The sequence below is a fragment of the Scaptodrosophila lebanonensis genome, unplaced genomic scaffold, assembly GCF_003285725.1.
Source record: "Scaptodrosophila lebanonensis strain 11010-0011.00,11010-0021.00 unplaced genomic scaffold, SlebRS2 tig00001415-arrow-pilon, whole genome shotgun sequence".
Lineage (NCBI taxonomy): Eukaryota > Metazoa > Arthropoda > Insecta > Diptera > Drosophilidae > Scaptodrosophila > Scaptodrosophila lebanonensis.
The window spans coordinates 255783-273985 of record NW_022060742.1 but is presented as its reverse complement, the minus strand read 5'-3'; the positions used below and the strand labels follow the sequence as shown (position 1 = coordinate 273985).

At 38.7% G+C, this 18203-nt stretch overlaps 5 protein-coding genes across 6 annotated transcripts; 3 read left to right on the top strand and 2 right to left on the bottom strand.

Annotated features, from left to right (window-relative positions):
* The first annotated feature begins 220 nt into the window (after window positions 1-220).
* On the top strand, window positions 221-994 carry LOC115632985. Its single transcript, XM_030530302.1, has 3 exons — window positions 221-563; window positions 623-709; window positions 774-994. The coding sequence occupies exons 1-2, from the start codon at window positions 329-331 to the stop codon at window positions 661-663; spliced, it is 276 nt and encodes a 91-aa protein (XP_030386162.1). The 5' UTR covers window positions 221-328; the 3' UTR covers window positions 664-709; window positions 774-994.
* A 12325-nt stretch (window positions 995-13319) lies between these two features.
* Window positions 13320-15220, top strand: LOC115633165 (cytochrome P450 9b2-like). The gene is made up of 4 exons (XM_030530577.1): window positions 13320-13585; window positions 13662-14163; window positions 14228-14864; window positions 14925-15220. The coding sequence occupies exons 1-4, from the start codon at window positions 13380-13382 to the stop codon at window positions 15089-15091; spliced, it is 1512 nt and encodes a 503-aa protein (XP_030386437.1). The 5' UTR covers window positions 13320-13379; the 3' UTR covers window positions 15092-15220.
* Window positions 15066-15979, bottom strand: LOC115633166 (39S ribosomal protein L17, mitochondrial). Of its 2 annotated transcripts, XM_030530579.1 has the most exons (3): window positions 15735-15979; window positions 15188-15650; window positions 15066-15122 (listed from the first exon to the last, which is right to left on the bottom strand). In XM_030530579.1, exons 1-2 carry the CDS (start codon window positions 15930-15932, stop codon window positions 15216-15218), a joined length of 633 nt encoding a protein of 210 aa, XP_030386439.1. In that variant the 5' UTR covers window positions 15933-15979; the 3' UTR covers window positions 15066-15122; window positions 15188-15215. The 2 variants fall into 2 exon arrangements, with proteins under 2 accessions (XP_030386439.1, XP_030386438.1); XM_030530578.1 differs by lacking the exon at window positions 15066-15122 and having other exon boundaries at window positions 15124-15650; window positions 15735-15978.
* A 332-nt stretch (window positions 15980-16311) lies between these two features.
* Window positions 16312-17222, top strand: LOC115633119 (EEF1A lysine methyltransferase 2). Its single transcript, XM_030530508.1, has one exon. The coding sequence runs from the start codon at window positions 16369-16371 to the stop codon at window positions 17059-17061; it is 693 nt and encodes a 230-aa protein (XP_030386368.1). The 5' UTR covers window positions 16312-16368; the 3' UTR covers window positions 17062-17222.
* A 3-nt stretch (window positions 17223-17225) lies between these two features.
* Window positions 17226-17878, bottom strand: LOC115633120 (DNA replication complex GINS protein PSF1-like). The gene has a single exon (XM_030530510.1). It carries the CDS (start codon window positions 17875-17877, stop codon window positions 17275-17277), a length of 603 nt encoding a protein of 200 aa, XP_030386370.1. The 5' UTR covers window position 17878; the 3' UTR covers window positions 17226-17274.
* Between the last annotated feature and the right edge of the window lie 325 nt (window positions 17879-18203).

The following is an 18203-nucleotide window of genomic DNA, read 5'->3' as shown; positions in this document are numbered from 1 at the left end:
TCTGCGACCGGCGACAACAATGCGCCCGCGTCGGCCGGTTGTCATAGCAACGGCCACAGAGAGCGGAGCGGGAGTAACTCGATTCGTACAGCCGCGCGCAGCTTAAGCTTTTCAGTATGTAGTATCTTGTTCGGTTCGGTATCAGTTGTTTGTGAGTGTCTTGTCGTTTGGAAGCATTTTTAAATTCGCGCTTGCCAAAATCAAAACAAGTTCTCCATTTCCCACAAGCACTTAAAAATACACTGGGAACTAACAAACTGTGCATAATTGGACAGAGTCAGCTTTTAGAGGTTACGCCCAAGTGATAAGACTTTGTGAACAGCGCTCAATGCACAAAGTACGCAGGTTTTCGACCATTTCGATGCTGTTGGTGCTGTTGTTGGTGCTCTGTGTTTTGTGCTTCCTCTGTGTTCGATCGCTTCCCCTCTTTGAGAGCGCCTCGGCGTGCAGTGCCATTGATGAGTGCGATCTGTTCGAGCCAATTTGTGCAGCCTACAACAACGAGCACCAGTTTTTCTACAGCCACTGCGATATGTTGCGCGAAATTTGTCTGACGGGGAAAGGTAAGGCCAATAGGCGATAATTGTGAGCCGCAATATTTACACACATCTGGGTCTTTCAGAATGGCAGTATGATTACTTTAGTCATTGTAATGTGAGCTAAGTGTGCAAAACCACGATTCCCCACCTCCGCCGCACGCGTATCGTAGGTAAGCAGAAATTGTTGTTTGGAATGTCGACTGTTGTTTTACATTTTTCTTGGCCTCTTTGCAGATTCATTCGTGGCTGAGAGCGCGCTTATTGATGACTCATCCAAAAGCAAACAACAAGACTGACATAAATACACGCGAGTAATTTGTTACTCAGTGTGTTTTCTTAAGAAATCGATCTGCTACATATATTATTATGTGAACTTTTTTATTATCTTTGCGACGAGCCGCTTTGATATGACGTACAATCCCAAAGAGTGCATCTTGCAACACGAAAGAAATGAATATGGCGTGAAGGCCCTACACTACCAAAGCTAAACCAAAACTGTGAATAGTGTTAGTTATGTACTTTTTGGTTAATGAATTAAAAAATTAATGAATCCCAACAACAAGTAAAAAGTTGAAATGCTAAGAATTTAACATAATCAGTTGAATAAAAACAGTTCACAATGAAATTATTGTGCTGTGGATTGCCAGTGTGTGTGTGAATTGTAGAAACATTATGCATTGCATCAAATATAACATTAGATTGTTGTGATTTGTATTAACCTTATTCTAGCTTAATTTAATTGACCCATAATTTGAAGAAGTTTTTATACCCCGTATATGAAATGTAAAGTGTAAAATTTAACAGGCAGAAGAAGGCGGGCAGACCGCGTGAAATATATACATACATACTTGTATGTATATCAGCATGTCAAGACGAGCCAGCTTAGCCATATCTGTCTGTCCGTATGAGCACCTAGATCTCAGAGACTATTAGAGCTAGACAAAATGTTATACACAGATGCATTGTATGTGTATGCAGTATAAGTTCTAAATATTCTACACATACACGTACTACTTGTACTACTTGTGTTTGGGTATTTCAAAGATGAAGCACCAAACTTTAGCTTTTCCAACTATCTTGTCAGAGGAAATTTTGAAAAATACTGATAACGAGAAAGTAGACGGGCCATTTAGCCTTTAGATAAAAATGAGATAAATTAGTTTCAATTATAAAATAAATATAAATGCGAAGCACAACGTTTAGAGTTGACTAATGCATATAAAAGAATTAAATGTTGCCTCTAAATTAAGTTATAGTGCTACAAATATGTTTTCCATGACCAATTCCAGTCACAGTTTTGAACACAAGAAAACTTTGGGGAGAAAAAAAGATAAAAATATTGCCAGCTCTACATTTAATTCATTTAGAATTCATTTAATTTTAATTTAATCAAACTTTTCACTTAGGAAATAAAACCCACAAAATCCATGGAGATAAATTGAATGAAAAAGTTTTGCGCACATGAAAACAACGCACAAAATATCATTAAAGCGAACTGAAGCGCACGAATACCACGAACATTGGTCGTTCTCGCTGTCGTTATCATTGTTGTTGTTGTTCTCATTGCAGTCGTTGTTGTTGTCGCTGCTCGGTTGAAGCTGAAGTCGGTTTTAAATGGGGTAAATGGGAGTGTAGGTGAATCCCGTTAGGCACCGCGCGGGACCAGACGTGTGTGTCAATTGCTAAATGTTCAGTGGAAGAGTGGAATGTGTTGAAAAGTTGTTTGTTGCTCTTGTTGTGCAATTTATCAAATCTAGCAGGCATCGTGTCAAAGTAGGTTAATGTCTCACCATCCCGTAAGCCCGCTGCCCCTGGCACCGCTGCTTTGCAAAAACTTGGAGTTAATTAACGCGCACACTCACATACGTACCCATCTCGTCATTGGCCCTTTGTGCATAAAAAGTGGAGCTGCCTCTGTAATCACATTAATCAGCATAATCAACTTCCAGACGAGACGCGTTCTCTATTGTGTAATCTCCATTCTCTACTCATTGCTCTAGTCACATGAATTTCAGCTAATATAAATGTTGTATGCGGGCACACCAGACTGCAATACACGAGCAGCAGTCGACATTACATAACCCCCTCAGTCAGCAGTTCACAAAAACACAGTGTTGAATAGACGCTGCAAAGAAAACGTTGCCTACTTTGTGGCGCACCAAAGCAGAAACGATACGCATACGCCCCACATGTGCTTAATAAATTGCTCATATTTCAATTATTTGTGTGTGAACGCTTCCACGACACTCTGCCCTAATTAGTGTTCGTCGCTGTCCACACCCTTTACTTGGTCAACACTAATTGCAGTAGGCACAACAAAAACAGCCGCTACATTCAAAGGATGAAAACATGCAACATAAGACGAAAATTAAGTAGCAAAAAATTATTGCAAAAATGTTTGATACAAATAAATACTTGTCTTTCCAGCAACAATATATACACACCTACGTCAATATTTAAACTTAATAAAGTTTTAGATAATTGAAGGAAGTATAACAAAGTTCTTCGCACTAATTTACATGTATCCGCTCGCTATAAACTAAATAAATATTTTAAATAAATAAATAGTTCTATAGTATGTGCTTTGCTACGCATATTCAAATCTTCAAACTTTCAATCCAAGTTCAGTCCTGCGCTTACTTCCCCTCCTAGAGTACATTTAGTTGCTATGTATTTTAATGCTCTGCTAAGTAACTGTTGCAACAACAAATTTGTATTTTACTAATTTAACAAGCTTGATCAAAATACGTATGATTCCTAGTGTATCTACCAGTCCTACGAATAAGACGCAAGACGTAACAGTGGCAAGTGTAAAGCTTCGCAAAGGCTCCAACCGCCTGATTGGCAGTGATAATTTCGTGCGCACCAGCAAGATAATGTTAATTATGAAAGTGAAAAGCAAAGAAGGCACAGCAACGCAAAAACATAGGCAACAAGGCAGAGCTTTAGTGGCTGCCTGGTCATTGACATATTTTGTGGTACTTTGAAAGCAAGAGAAAGCTTAATTGACATCTGCCCAGTCTATGGAAAGGGAATAACACGAAGACGACGACGACGAAGACGTTGAGTAGACTGGCGCTAATTGAAAGCCAGTCAAGTGTAATGGCGGTTTGGAACAGCACGGGGAAAAAACAGAAAGAAGTGTCTCGAAAAGCAGCAACAGCCGCAGCAGTATTAAATGCGTTTTTAGTTTGAGGAGCTTGGAACTTCAAAGCGCGTTTTGTTTGTGCATTTGTACAAGGATAAACTTACAGACAAAGCGCTCTTGTGCACATTTGCATATGCAAACAGCAACACAAATATGCGTTTGCAAACACTTACTCATACAAATACAAACAACAAAGTCGCAGCCGACAGTTAACATTACTTTCTGCTTTTTGGTCCTGACTGAACTGCGTTGCCTTTCGTCTGCCGCCGCCACCTCGCTGCTCTCTACAGCAATTTCATTTCCTCTCTCACATCCTAAACGGAATATCTATTCGCCTGCCATGCTGCTGCTTGCATATAAGCCCTTATTATATATTGCTTCTACGTTTATTTGCATCAGTTTTATGCAGCCAAGTAAAAGTCAGCACACGCTAACTTGTATCTTCAGCGCAGCTCTCAAGTGTTGTCAATGCGTCTTAACCTGATGCACTCACAATATTATATCAAATGTACGTATCTGTGATTCTCTTCCTCTTCTCCAATCACTATGAGGTTAGGTGTACATTTCAGCCCCTAAAAATGTCACAATTATTGTAAATAATTGTGCCCATACTAACAAGAAAGATAGATAGAGCGCCACGTTTTACAATTCCGCTTTTTGCTAATCATACAAAAGGGACAAAAAAAAGCTTGTCATAGTAATAAAACATTTAACTTTAACTGTCGTGTGTGAAACTGCATTTGATTTGCTGTGTTGGTTAAAAATGGCCATCATGCAACGAACAGCAGCAGAACTGCAAACTTTTCACAAAATTGTTGCAAGTCTAGCTGTCTGGCTGCTCCACTGGCCCTCACTCTAGACGATGTTGCTGCACTTAAGGCGCATCCTTTGCTGCTGCAGCCGTTGCTTTTGGAAGAAACTTCAGCCCAAGTAGTGTACAGTTTGCAAAGAACACACTTCAGTTGCTGCTGCTGCTTGTCATGCTGTTCTTGATAGTTTTTAATAAAGCAAATAAAACGACGACCCTCGTGCATTTTAAACGCATCTGCCTGTCTGATTTTTGAAAAAACCTGTCCAACTCAGAGGTCCTTCTTAAAGCGAAAACCAGTCAGTCAGTCAGTCAAGAGCTCAAGGATATGAAAATTGATCTAATAAAAAGCAGCAACCACCTGTACGCCCAGCGTAAACTAAGAACATTATAAAGTCGAGGGAAAATGTGTGAGGAAATGCGAATAAAACTGCTACCTGGCAGTTTGCCTTTGCCCCAGGAATTCCATGCCCCTTATCGGTGCCCAAAACCACATGCGCTGTATGACAAATACCGCCAGCTGACAAGAGTACTTATGAACTTCCTGCATCAATTTTTCGTGTGTGCCGGTAATTTCCAAATTGATGTAACTCATGCTTGAATGCGTCTTACATTAGATTCCTTCTTTGTATTCGCATTTGAATCAGCGATTAACATGAATTTAATTTAAGTAATTATGGTTATGTAAATGTGTATATATATCTTAGTATTGTACCTAAGAAACCATGAAATCTCTTGGATCCGTTGAACATGTGTTATGACGGGCCATCCGCTTAGACATGTGGTTGGACTTGTAGTCGTATATGTAAGACTTTGAATTCCCAGTCATTATTAACCCTTTAATACTTATATCGTATCAATACCGATTACATTGGGAAAATAAATGTCTAGGAATTAAGAACTTTTCCATATAACATTTCAATATTATTGCAGGAAGTCGTTTAAATCCGAAGCAGTGATGCCCTATATAAATATAAATGTTTGTATCAATCAGAAGAAAGAATGGCTATAATGGTATTACTCCGATTTAAAAAATAAATTATTTAAAAAAAACCCTTCATCAAAATTTGTATATTCTCCTACTATTTGTATTCATACTTGTGCCGTACTTCAGAGCAAACTCTTCTTTTAGTTTCCTGACGCATTCAAATAACCTTATGAGGCTGCTTATAGTTGCTCGTGCCTGCTCACTCACAATAAAACAAAAGCACTTCACACACACATGTACGAGTATATGTGTATGTGTGTATAACCACACGTACACAATGGCCCAGCCAAAAATGGCGTGCACACTTCCGTTTTAGCTGTTCTCATTTACTTTTTGCTAAATCTCGACGCTTTCGTCGCCTCCGTAACGTCGCTTCGTAACGTCATTCATATCCACCACGCCTTCATCGTTGAGTTTGTTTATTTGTTTAGCCTTCATGGGCACTGCTGCTTTAGCCTTTGCTTTGTCTATTTGTCTTTGGCCATTAATTCCTTTGTTTGTATTATAGTGTCTTTGTGTTGTGGCCCCAGCGAGAGGCTTCAAGTGATTTTTTTACGTTGTTGTCCTTATTGTGTGTGAATTTGTGAGACAAATTCTGCTTTTGCTCTCTGTTTAATTCTGAAACGTTATGTCTTTAATTGCGTAGTGCGAAGGGAAGAAAAGAAAAATTCATAACTTCATAGAATGCTTATTCAATTAATCGAAGCCAATTACTCAATACAACACAACAACAGAAACTTAATTATCGTTTGATTCAAACATGAATAGTTCAGTTCAGTTCCTTTTTCTTGCCCGTTTGTTCTTTTCTGCCCTGTGCAATGGCACGAGGACGACGAGTTGCCGCCTGCCTGCACAACACAAATAGAAACGAATTTGGCACAAAATAATTGAATCGCAGCCAATTAGCGAAAAACGCACCATATTCAAATACAGCGATGAAGTGGAGCTGAAAGTGAAAGTGGGATGAATGAGATGGGATGGGAGGGGACGGGAGCTGACTTCCGCACACAGAAGGGCAAATTAATGCGTTCGTTACTGCTATGGCCATTTTGGAATATTGCTCTCTTGTGGATTTTTTTGTTTTTCGCTCTTTGCCACTTTGGCAGCCAATTTCCATAACAAACTAATTAAATTGTTGTAGTTTTGTCGACTGTTCACTCAATTCAGCGAATTTTCATAGCCATACCAACAGGATGTTTGTAAAAACGAAACATTTTGTGGCAATTGCCAACAACTAGCACAACATTTAACCACACATAGTCGTAGGTAAAAGCACAGCAGACGAAGTCTGCGCAACAATTCGATTCAATTAGAAAACTGACTTGCCAATAAAAATCAATTCGTTCTAATTATGACTTTTTCAGCATTGCACTGTTTGTTGTGCACACAAATTGCCAATCTTTGTCGGCAGCACCCCCCCTTCACGCCCGTTAGCCGTTAGCAGTATTATTTTTATTGGCAAAAGGCCCTTAAAAAAACCAAAAAGCTAAAACAACCTTGTCGAGCACAGAGTTCTTTGATTTTTATACCCTGCATCTAAATGGTGAAAGCGTTTTACGAAATCATTCCATTGTTTACAACACGTAATATAAGTACATATATATAAACATTTATCGGGTCTTAAAATATATAACTTCTTTAACCTTTGAAATTTGTATTCCATATCTGCAATTTCATGCATTTGTGCTTCTTTTCCTATCTATTAATTTCAATATTAATTTCAATAGACGCGTATAACTATCGCTGCAAGAGTATTATTCTACTCATTTCAATTTTTTTAAATCATAGAAAATATTGAAAATATTCCTGTTTACGTTTTCAGTTCAATGAGTTAAATATAGACACAACAATAAAGAATTTTGTTAGGTGGAACGCCAAGATTCGCACCCGACCAACTATGATTAGTTATACGGATATATACTACCACCGTTTGTTATTTTATATCACGGTTGCAGAGTATGCGAAAGCAGGCTGGCACAACACTAGAGTTCGGGACTTTTTGTTATGCCAGCCTCGAATGATTTTCCATTGTGGTTAACCAATTGGAAAAAGCAAATTTGCGTATGTTTTTGCCATGTTTTTGAGTGTTTCTGTGCATTGGCGTACATTTTGCGTTTATTTTCATAGATGTATGATTTTTCACATTTCTACCATTTAAAGAAAAAATGGAAAGTAAAATATTGAAAATTTAATTAATGCATACTTTTACTATACAACTAATTGTATCAGTCATCTTGCTAATCCGCGTTTAAATAATTATTCTAAAACCACTATAAATTTTTATGAATATCTAATTTGAAATATGACCCCACAGGAGACACATTTTTTTAATTAAGCTTCTAGATTATATAATTTAGTTAAGCCCCTATAAAACCCATTAAATTGTTTCATGCGATTCAGCATGAAATTTATAGGAATAGATTTTACGACCAAATACTTCGTATACGTATTTATAGAAAAGTATGTTACAGGCTACTTTTAAATGAGTTTGAGTGATTTCCTCTAAAAGGTCTACAGATCTCTTAATAAGCACTCTGATTAAGCACCTACAAAACCCATAAGCTGTTCTGACTGACTAAGGCACTAAAGTTTCCAGAATTTGAATCCCAACTAGGAAATAATTAATCAAAAGCTATAGGTAGAAACCAAGCTTCTTAAAAAATAATCCCCTAAAACTAAACAAGATAGAACGCTACAGTCGAGCAAGCCCGACAGTAAAATAGCCTGTACTCTCCACAAAAAGGAAAAATTAAAAAAAAAAAAAAAATTTAAAAAAAATTAAATTATTAAAAAAAAATGAATGAATTAATTAATTAAAATAATTAATTTAATTAAATTAGAATACATGTTTATGTTCAGTTTAAACAGCATACATTTACATCACGTACCTATGCGTGTTCATATGCGTGTATGTATGCAGCACAAAGTTGAACAAAAGCAGCAACAACAACAACAGCTGCGGGCAGCGCTGCCGACAGAGCTGCAGGCAGCGCATGAGCAGCGATTTTACTTATGGCTATAACTTTCTTCAGAATTGACCTATCATGATGAAATTTGGCACACGGACACATTAGTACTAACTGGATGTACCTACCAAAATTGATTTTTAAATTCCGAGAATTACGGAAGTTATAAGAAAAAATACGAATTGCGGGGGAGTGGGGGGGTGTATCAGAAAAAATAAACAAACTTGTTCTGCCTAGGGCTTATAGGAACCTTGATACCAATTTTGGTTATCCTAGCTCTTGTACTTACTGAGATCCTTGCGCTCATACAGACAGACGGACAGACGGTCAGACGGACAGACGGACATGGCTATATCGACTCGTCTTCTCATCCTGATCAAGAATATATATACTTTGTGGGGTCTGCCACGCCTCCTTCTGTGTGTTACATACATGCGCACAAAACTAGTATAGCCTTTCACCCTTTGGGTACAGGCTATAAAAATGGCCAAATATAATGGCAATCACTAACAATATATATGATGCAGAAGGTACAACAAATATGTCGAAATATTAAAAAAAAATGTTTCCCTATATTGCGCTGCTACAATTAATAAACATGCACTATGTTGAGAAACATTTTAAAAAGCATCATCATTATGTTTTTAGCGCTCTTTTAATTTCGCACTCGCGTCAGAGGTCTCCCTTCAGCCAACAAGCTGACATGAGTAATGATGCGCTCGCAGTTTTGACAACCGCCTCCCGTCAGTTGCGCAGCTCGTACTTGGCCTCATGATAAATTGTGAAAAGTTAAGCTAAAACGTGTTTTATCAGTGGCCATAATACACACACACACACACACACACACACCCACACACACAGATACATCAGTTCTCGTTGACACCGCCCAGTTTTCCGCCTACAACACACATTGCACGCACTGGCTATATGGCTAAGGGCGCGCTTTTATAATGTGTACATTTTCATTAAGAATTTAAATTGAAATTGTCGAGATTTCCGCGTTTTGTGTAACCGAGCAAAACGGGACTCGTTTGTATGGCTGGCGATTTATTTTATAATTGAGCGCTGCTCAGTTGTTCCATAAATTTTGCATGTGTATAATACACTTCTTATACTTATATTTATATAGTATGTACATGTGTGCAATGATATGGAGGTACATATATATTTTCCTAATTCATGTAAAATTCCACAAAAGTCCACAAACGTCTTACAGGTTCTTATTTGTTTTTCTTTTTACCGATACAGGCTGCATTGCATACGAACGGACGACTTGTGAAATAACCAAATGAAGCATTTTATATAGTACTCTGTACATGAAATGTACAAGAGTATACATACTATGTTTGCGCGAGCTGAAAAATGTAACAGGCAGAAGGAGGCGTGGCAGACCCCACAAAGTATATATATTCTTGATCAGGGTGACAAGCCGAGTCGATTTAGCCATGTCCGTCCGTCTGTCCGCCCGTCCGTCCGTCCGTCTGTATGAGCGCAAGGATCTCAGAAGGTACAAGAGCTAGAATTATCAAACTTGGTATCCAGGTTCCCCTAAGCCCGAGGCAGGTCAAATTTATTTTTTTTATTCTGATACACCACCCCCCCCCCCCCACTCACCGCAATTCGTGTTTTTTTTATAGCTTCCGTAATTCTCGGAATTTTGAAATCAGTTTTAGTAGTTACGTCCAGTTAGTGCTTATGTGTCCGTATACCGAATTTCATCATGAAAGGTCAATTCTGAAGAAAGTTATAGCCATAAAAAAATCGCTGCTCATGCTCTGCTTGCAGCGCTGTCCGCATCTGTTGTTGTTGTTGCTGCTTTGGTTTTTTGTGCTGCATACATACACGCATATAAATACGTTCTATCTTGTTTTTTTTTTTGGGGCGGTACAGGGTATTTAAGAGTTGAGCCTGCTCGACTTTAGCATTCCTTTCTTGTTAATTTTCTTAATTTTTTTAATTTCTAATATTATTCTAAACATATATACAGAGTATTTCAAAGTCGGGACACCCGACTTTAGCTCTCCTAGTCCCTATACGAGTTTATTTTATTTTTTTGATTTGCCTCCCCTTTTCCTCGCAACAGAGTTTTTTCAATGCTGTCCACATTTCAAAGGCTACATAAACCAATCCTTGCACACGTAATCTAAGTATGCATAATTGTCTACATTAGTTTTATTTCATTTAAATCGGTCAATTCTAAGAAAATATTAGGCGAAACCATTTCACTCCTGTACTACGCCCACAAGCTACATCATCAAGTTCGCTCTTCTTCTTCTTTTTTCTTCTGCTATGGGCGCATATACATAACTCAGTGACGGAAGTTTGTGTGGGTACAGGGTATTCCATTGTCGGGCTTGCTCGACTGTAGCATTCTCTCTTGTCGGTTAATAATTTTTTGATAAGCCTACCTTTTTTTACCCTGCACCCAAACGGAACAAAAATATAATGCTAGAGTCGAGTGGGGTCAACTCTTAAATGCTCTTTTAGTTATTATTATAATATTATTCATTAATAATTATTCTATTTAATAAGTTTTTTTTTTTAATTAACTAAAAAAAAAAATTTCGATTTTGTAGCAGTGGGTCAGGGTATTTAAGAGTTGGGTCCGCCCGAGAGAGTATATAAGAGTAAGTATATTAACATGTTATACACTAGCTTGCCCGATCAAGTTTTAAAAATAATTTACACACCCAATAAAAAACGATCACCATAAAAAAAAAATAAAATAAACTAGATAAATACATCTACTCGCACATAAATACATATAAATATTCATATACAGTGACGAACAAAATTATTGGCACAGTTGGCATGTCTGACTTTCGCATAGTGTTTCTCCATGAAATATGGTCATATTTGAATAAAACAAATTTTATTCATATACATTGATCAATTTCCTACTAAAATTACTTTATTTCATTCATTTATATTTTTCCATTCATTTAAGAAAATTAAAAATATAAAAAAACAGCCGTTTTCGCCTGAACAAAATTATTGGCACACTTGGGTAATAGTGAACTATATTTTCAAAATTTCAACAATATGGCAACTTTTTTTTCAAAATCCCGTTTTGTTTATGTTTGGAATGACATATTTGTAAATGTTTGAGTTAAAAACCACGCAGTGCCTTTTTTTATAAGCAAATTCTCTAAGATTTTAACAAAATGAGCGGCAAACAAAAGGAAACCACTGAATCTCAGCGGAAAATAATTTTGTATTTGCATAATCAAGGCAAATCATATGCTGAGATTGGAGAAATTATGGATAGAAGCCGGTTTACCATTCGGAGCATTGTCCAGCGTTTTAAAGGAGCCTTAACATTGGAGAGTGCTAAGCACACTGGTCGACCCAGGGCTTTGACCGACCGGGAACGCACCGAGATCATCAGGAAGGTGAAGGTGAACCCAAAAATCTCTTCAACACAGATTGCAGCTCAGGTTAAAAATGAATTTGGAAAAGATATTCACCCGATTACGGTTCGGAGGACACTGCACAAAGCTAAATACAAGTGCCGCGTTGCTAGAAGAAAACCACTTATTTCAAAAGTCAACCAGAAAAAGCGCTTAGCCTATGCAAACGAATATTTGAGTAAGCCGATGGACTTTTGGAACAATGTCATCTTTTCCGATGAAAGTAAATTCAACATTTTTCAATCTGATGGCCGCCAAACTGTTTGGAGAAAGCCTAATACGGAACTGAAAAAAAAAAACATCGCTATGTCTGTAAAGCATGGTGGTGGAGGCGTCATTGTGTGGGGCTGCATGTCCGCTGGTGGTGTTGGCGAACTTGAATTTATAGAAGGAACTATGGACAAAAAGTATTATTTAGATATCCTTAAGAGAAATCTAAAAAAAAGTGCCGAAAAGTTGAACATACCAGCCACATTCACGTTTCAACACGACAATGACCCAAAGCATACGGCTTATGATGTGCGCATGTGGCTTGCACATCATGTAAAACATACTTTGCCGCATCCGCCCCAATCTCCAGATCTAAACGCCATCGAACATTTGTGGGAAGAATAAAATAGACGGGTAAAAAAACGCGCTATATCTACAAAGGGCGAGCTGAAGGTGGCACTGGTGGAGGAGTGGCGCAATATTGGATCAGAAACCACTCAAAGTTTGGTTTCTTCGATGCCCAGACGCTTGGAAGCAGTCATTAAACATAAGGGCTTAGCCACAAAATATTAATTTTTGTTTAAAAACGGTTATTTATGTTAATTTTAAGTATTTTTGGTTAAGTGTGCCAATAATTTTGTTCAGGCGAAAACGGCTGTTTTTTTATATTTTTAATTTTCTTAAATTAATGGAAAAATATAAATGAATGAAATAAAGTAATTTTAGTAGGAAATTGATCAATGTATATGAATAAAATTTGTTTTATTTAAATATCACCATATTTCATGGAGAAACACTGTGCGAAAGTCAGACATGCCAACTGTGCCAATAATTTTGTTCGTCACTGTACATATGTATGTATGTGAATAATACGTAATAATACATATGTATATTACATATATAGAAGTAAGTATACATGGGCAGGACCCAATAATTTATAATACAAGTAATTTCACGCAACTAATTTTGTACCAGCCTAACAAGTTTCATTACAAAAGTTTGGAAATTATTTCATTTGCTTGTTATTCTCACAATATAATGGACGTATTCACAGAGAGCAAGTCAACGATGTATGGGTAGAATGTATATGTATGTACATATAACGCTCAATTCTCGTATGTTATCTGTGGCAGTATTATCTTTTAAACGTTGAGTACTTAAAGTACTTGAAAAAAAAGCAACCGAAGCACAGGTGACTATAAAAAGTGAGAGCGCGGTTGTGAAATTCTAGTTTTATGTGGAAAGCGGAATTGTGCAAATCCATGTTTTGAGCATACGACCGTTGTTTAGCAAGGATAATTTGAAGAGCTATGGGCGCCATAGAAATTGTGCTATTATTAGCCGGATTGCTATTGTTATTGTACAAATGGGCAACGGCTACACACAATATATTTGAGGAACGTGGTCTCCCCTATGAGAAGCCATGGCCGCTGGTGGGTAACATCGAAGCGGTAGTAAGAGGCAAGGCCTCGTTCCAGAAATTTATGTCCGAATTTTATGCGCGTACCAGACAGCAGTAAGTATAAGATATAAAGTTCTGTGCCCTTAATGTTCAATTAAAATAATCAGCGCACATATGTTTATATAAACAGCAAATTGGTTGGATTTTTTAACTTTCGGACACCAATGATTCAAATTAACGATCCCGAGATTATTAAAAAACTTACCGTTAAGGACTTTGACCACTTTCCCAACCATCAGCCTTTTTTCACTTCCAAGGAGCCACTTTTGAATGACATGCTGAGTGTGATGAAGGACCAACGATGGAAGCATATGCGCAACACTCTTACACCAGTTTTCACCTCCTCCAAAATGCGAAACATGTTCGGCCTCATGAACGAAAGCTTTGCTGAGTGCATGCAGCATTTAGGAACCATTTCGTCCAAGACTGGTGAAGGCTTCGATGTAGAGTTGAAGGATGTTTGCAACAGACTTTCTAATGATCTAATAGCAACAACCGCTTTCGGTCTTAAGGTTAACTCTTACAAAGAGCGCGATAATCAGTTTTACCAGATCGGACAGTCGGTGGCCTTCTTTCGAGGAAAGCAATTGTACAAATTTATGCTGTCGGCTACGATTCCCTGGCTGTTCAATGTATGCACGTAATGCGTATTAATTATTTAAAAAGTAAATTCCATCCTTTTTGTTCCTTTTAAAGTTACTGGGATTTAAGATCTTCGACTCGGAAAAGACAGCATACTTTATGCGCTTGGTGGTGGATACAATGAAGTACCGTGAGGAGAATAAGATCGTACGTCCGGACATGATACAACTGCTGATGGAGGCCAAGAAGGAGGCGTCAGCCGACTGGACAGACGAAGAAATCGTGGCTCAGTGCTTTATATTTTTCTTTGCAGCATTCGAGAATAACGCGAGCTTAATATGTACGACTGCCTATGAACTGCTTAACAACCCTCATGTACAACAAACTCTATACCAAGAAGTGCAAGACACACATGACGAGCTTGGAGGCAAGAGTTTGACATACGATGCTGTGCAAAAGATGCCATACATGGACATGGTTGTATCTGAATCGTTGCGAAAGTGGGCGCTGGCTGCAGCCACGGATCGGCTGTGCTCCAAGGACTACGTTCTACGCGATGACGATGGCACAAAGATATTCGAATTTAAAGTGGGCGATCGCATCAATATTCCTATTGCTGGTCTACACTGGGACGAACGATATTTTCCGGATCCCCTGCATTTTGAGCCTGAGCGTTTCAGTGAATCGCAAAAGGATAACCTGGTGCCGTACACATATTTGCCGTTCGGTGTGGGACCTCGCAACTGCATAGGTGATTGGCCTTCACTTTTCCTGACAAACAGTGGACTTTAACCAAAACTTCTACTTTCAGGAAATCGATACGCCTTGATGCAGGCTAAAGCCATGTTGTACAACTTGCTGCTGGTATATAAAATTGAGCGGTCCCCAAAGACCGTTAAGAACTTGATGGACCACTCTGTTGGTTTCCAGCTTACTCCTAAAAGCGGCTATTGGGTCCATTTAGTTCCTCGCAAATGAGTTCTTGTTAAATATCTTGTGACTGCAATTACTTTAAAGGTTTACAAAATTACATTCAACTATTTTAATGAATCACGCAGTTATGAAACTACTTACTAACAAATAAAGAAACATATTTAAGATATCAGACTGTCGTAGGAGTTTCATTTTCCGTTTTCTGCTCTTTTGGCATATCTGATGTGACCGACGTTGTAGTCGTTGATTTTGTTCCCGATTCCGCCGCAAGCTTATTTGCCAATTCGGCAAGCTGTTCGCGTTTGAACTCTTTGCGTGCCTCATCCAACAATACATTGTGCAGCAAATTGCGGTTTTGTGAAAGGTCTGGCGTCAGAGCGGGGTAAGGATTGCCGCGCAACTCTAACACTGACTTTTTATAGTACATGCCCGGGTAATCCCTTGGCGCCTTGTACATGCGTGTGTAGGAGACATTGAAGTTCTCATAACGAGGCACCAAAACCTTGAACAACTTGTGAACTAACTGCTTCTCCAGCAACCAATAGTCCGCCAGCTCCATGGTCGCTTTGTGTCGGTCGCCATGACGTATGGCGTTGGAAATAAGCTGTGGAAAATTATTAATCAGTACTTCCGCATATTTGTTCTTATTTATTTATACACATGTATTTATGTATGTACATGTACATACCAGTTCCGCATAGCCACGCGCCTCGTCGGCCCGGTTGTAATACAATTCAATACGCTCGTGCTTTACCAGCGCCGTGACTGTTTTTCGAAGCTTCAAAAGACGACCCTCGGGCCCATCCTTGTTTTTTAAGTTACGAGCCTTGGGGCGCACAGCAATTCGCAGCTGTGATATTAGCTTGGAAACATCAGCCTGATTCATTATTATAATTGCATACACAATTGTTTCCACAACTCACACAAAAATTCACGTAATAGACCGGGCCTACTAGCTAAGCAGCTGTGCAGAGTATCGATATTTTTATCCAAACACTTCGATAACTTACTATGCGTCGCAATTAAATTATTTGTGAATATGTATATGTTTTAATTTGTACATAAACAAGTTAATATTTCAATTTTTGATTTGATTTTTTATTGTAATTATTTTAATAAACTAATTATTATTATTTTAATAAATAACCTATTTGCTTTCGACAACAAAAACTATCATCTGCATTTAAACGATTAATAGAGTTAAAACAATCGCTCGCCGATACCTTGAATTGGACACCGCACGAAGAATCAGCTGTTCAATCTCACAAACGCGCTGAGCTCTTATATTTGTCGAGAGACGAATACGCATTGCTCACAAAACCATGTCCGTCGACGAGTTGGACGGCTCCGAATTGGGAACCATTGAGTACTGGGAGTCCAGCTATAGACGTGAGGTGGAAAATTACAAAAATCATGGGGATGTTGGAGAAATTTGGTTCGACGAGGACTCACAACTGCGTATCATTGGATGGATCATGAAGCAAGTCGGCATTGCAGAATGTGCTCCACGCGTGCTGGATGTGGGTTGCGGAAACGGCATGTTTCTGATTGAACTGGCGCGTGAGGGCTTTTCCTATTCTCAGTTAGTGGGTGTGGATTACTCCCCTAAGGCCATTGAATTGGCTAGCAACATTGCTAAGGACCAATCCCTGGATATTACTTATAGCGTGGTGGATTTGATGGATGCAGAAAAATGCAAGTTCTTAGGCAGTTTTCACATTGTGCACGACAAGGGCACTTATGATGCCATCTCCCTTTGTCCCAATGATCCCAAAGAGAAGCGCGCACAGTATCTGTCCACCGTGGAACAGTTATTATGCGACAAGGACAGCCTGTTTATAATTACATCATGCAACTGGACAGAGGACGAGCTTCTGCTTAGCTTTGCCGACAAATTTGTGAAGTTCTGTACTATACCAACGCCCACATTCAAATTCGGTGGCAAAGTGGGAAGCGTTGTAACCTCGATAGTATTTAAAAAGCGATTAAGATTTGAAGAGATCAACACTTGCTGAATTCAATAGATACAACAAATGTAAAATAATGTACACTCCTACTTACATACATATATGCTTCACATGCTATATCATTTTTTAATTGCTGCTATATAAAATAAGTTTCCTATCATTTGAGACCTTGATAATGTTCAATAACAAGTTTAAACACCAACAATTGTAACTGTAGTCATAAAATTGTTTTATATTTAAAACGTTTGTATCTATTTAAATCTAAGCTATGTGCTGAAGTATGCCTTGTCGCACCAGGGTTTCCACTTGCGACCTGGGTAAGTAATGCTGGCTGTTCTTCTTTAGATGCACCACCTCGCCGTCATCCAGCTCAAATTTGCCGTAGTCCTCCACGCAGCGTACTTCTATGTACAGCGACTTAGGAGGCCGTAAATTGCCGGTGAGGTCAATACCATGGCCATCGCCCACTGCACGCATGTATGCGGCCAGAGACTTGGAATAGTTGTTGAAGAAGTGCACCTCCGGCTCACAGAGCGACTGCTTTATGTCGACGGGAATGATGGGGCCGAACTCCCAACGGAGCGCCTTAATGCGCTGCATACGTTCATAGAGATAGGCAAGCAGACAGCGTTTATTACGCTGCAGCGCCGCATGCCTGTAGTTTAGCAGCGGCCATAGGCTACGATCCCCTGAGCTGCTATAGCATGAAGCCTGAGTCACATTCTCCTTGAATATAGCTTTAATCTCCTCCAACACCTGACGCACCCCGTCATCATCAAAAGCCGGAATGGTTTGCGACGACCGGTCCAATTCCTTTAGAAGCTCAAAGGCTTTGTCGGCAAACTGTTTGTTTGTGCTACTCATCTTTATTAAACAGTTTCCCGCCAATATTTATCGATAAAAGCGAATCGAATTTAGATAACGCAACCATCGATTGCAGCGCGATTTCGAGACTTTGGAATTGTTTCTTTTTTAGAGGTGAAAGAGTAAAAACGGCGCTTATATTTCACAAGTATCGTGTCACATCACTATATTGGAAAACACTATGCAATCTTAGGTTCCCATTAATAAATCGGTCCTTATTAATAACAATATTTAATTAATAAGTCATAGAAACACTGTATAATATATTTATAATTCTAAATGTAGACTTATTTCTTATAGCGGAAACCGCATTGATAAAAGTGTAC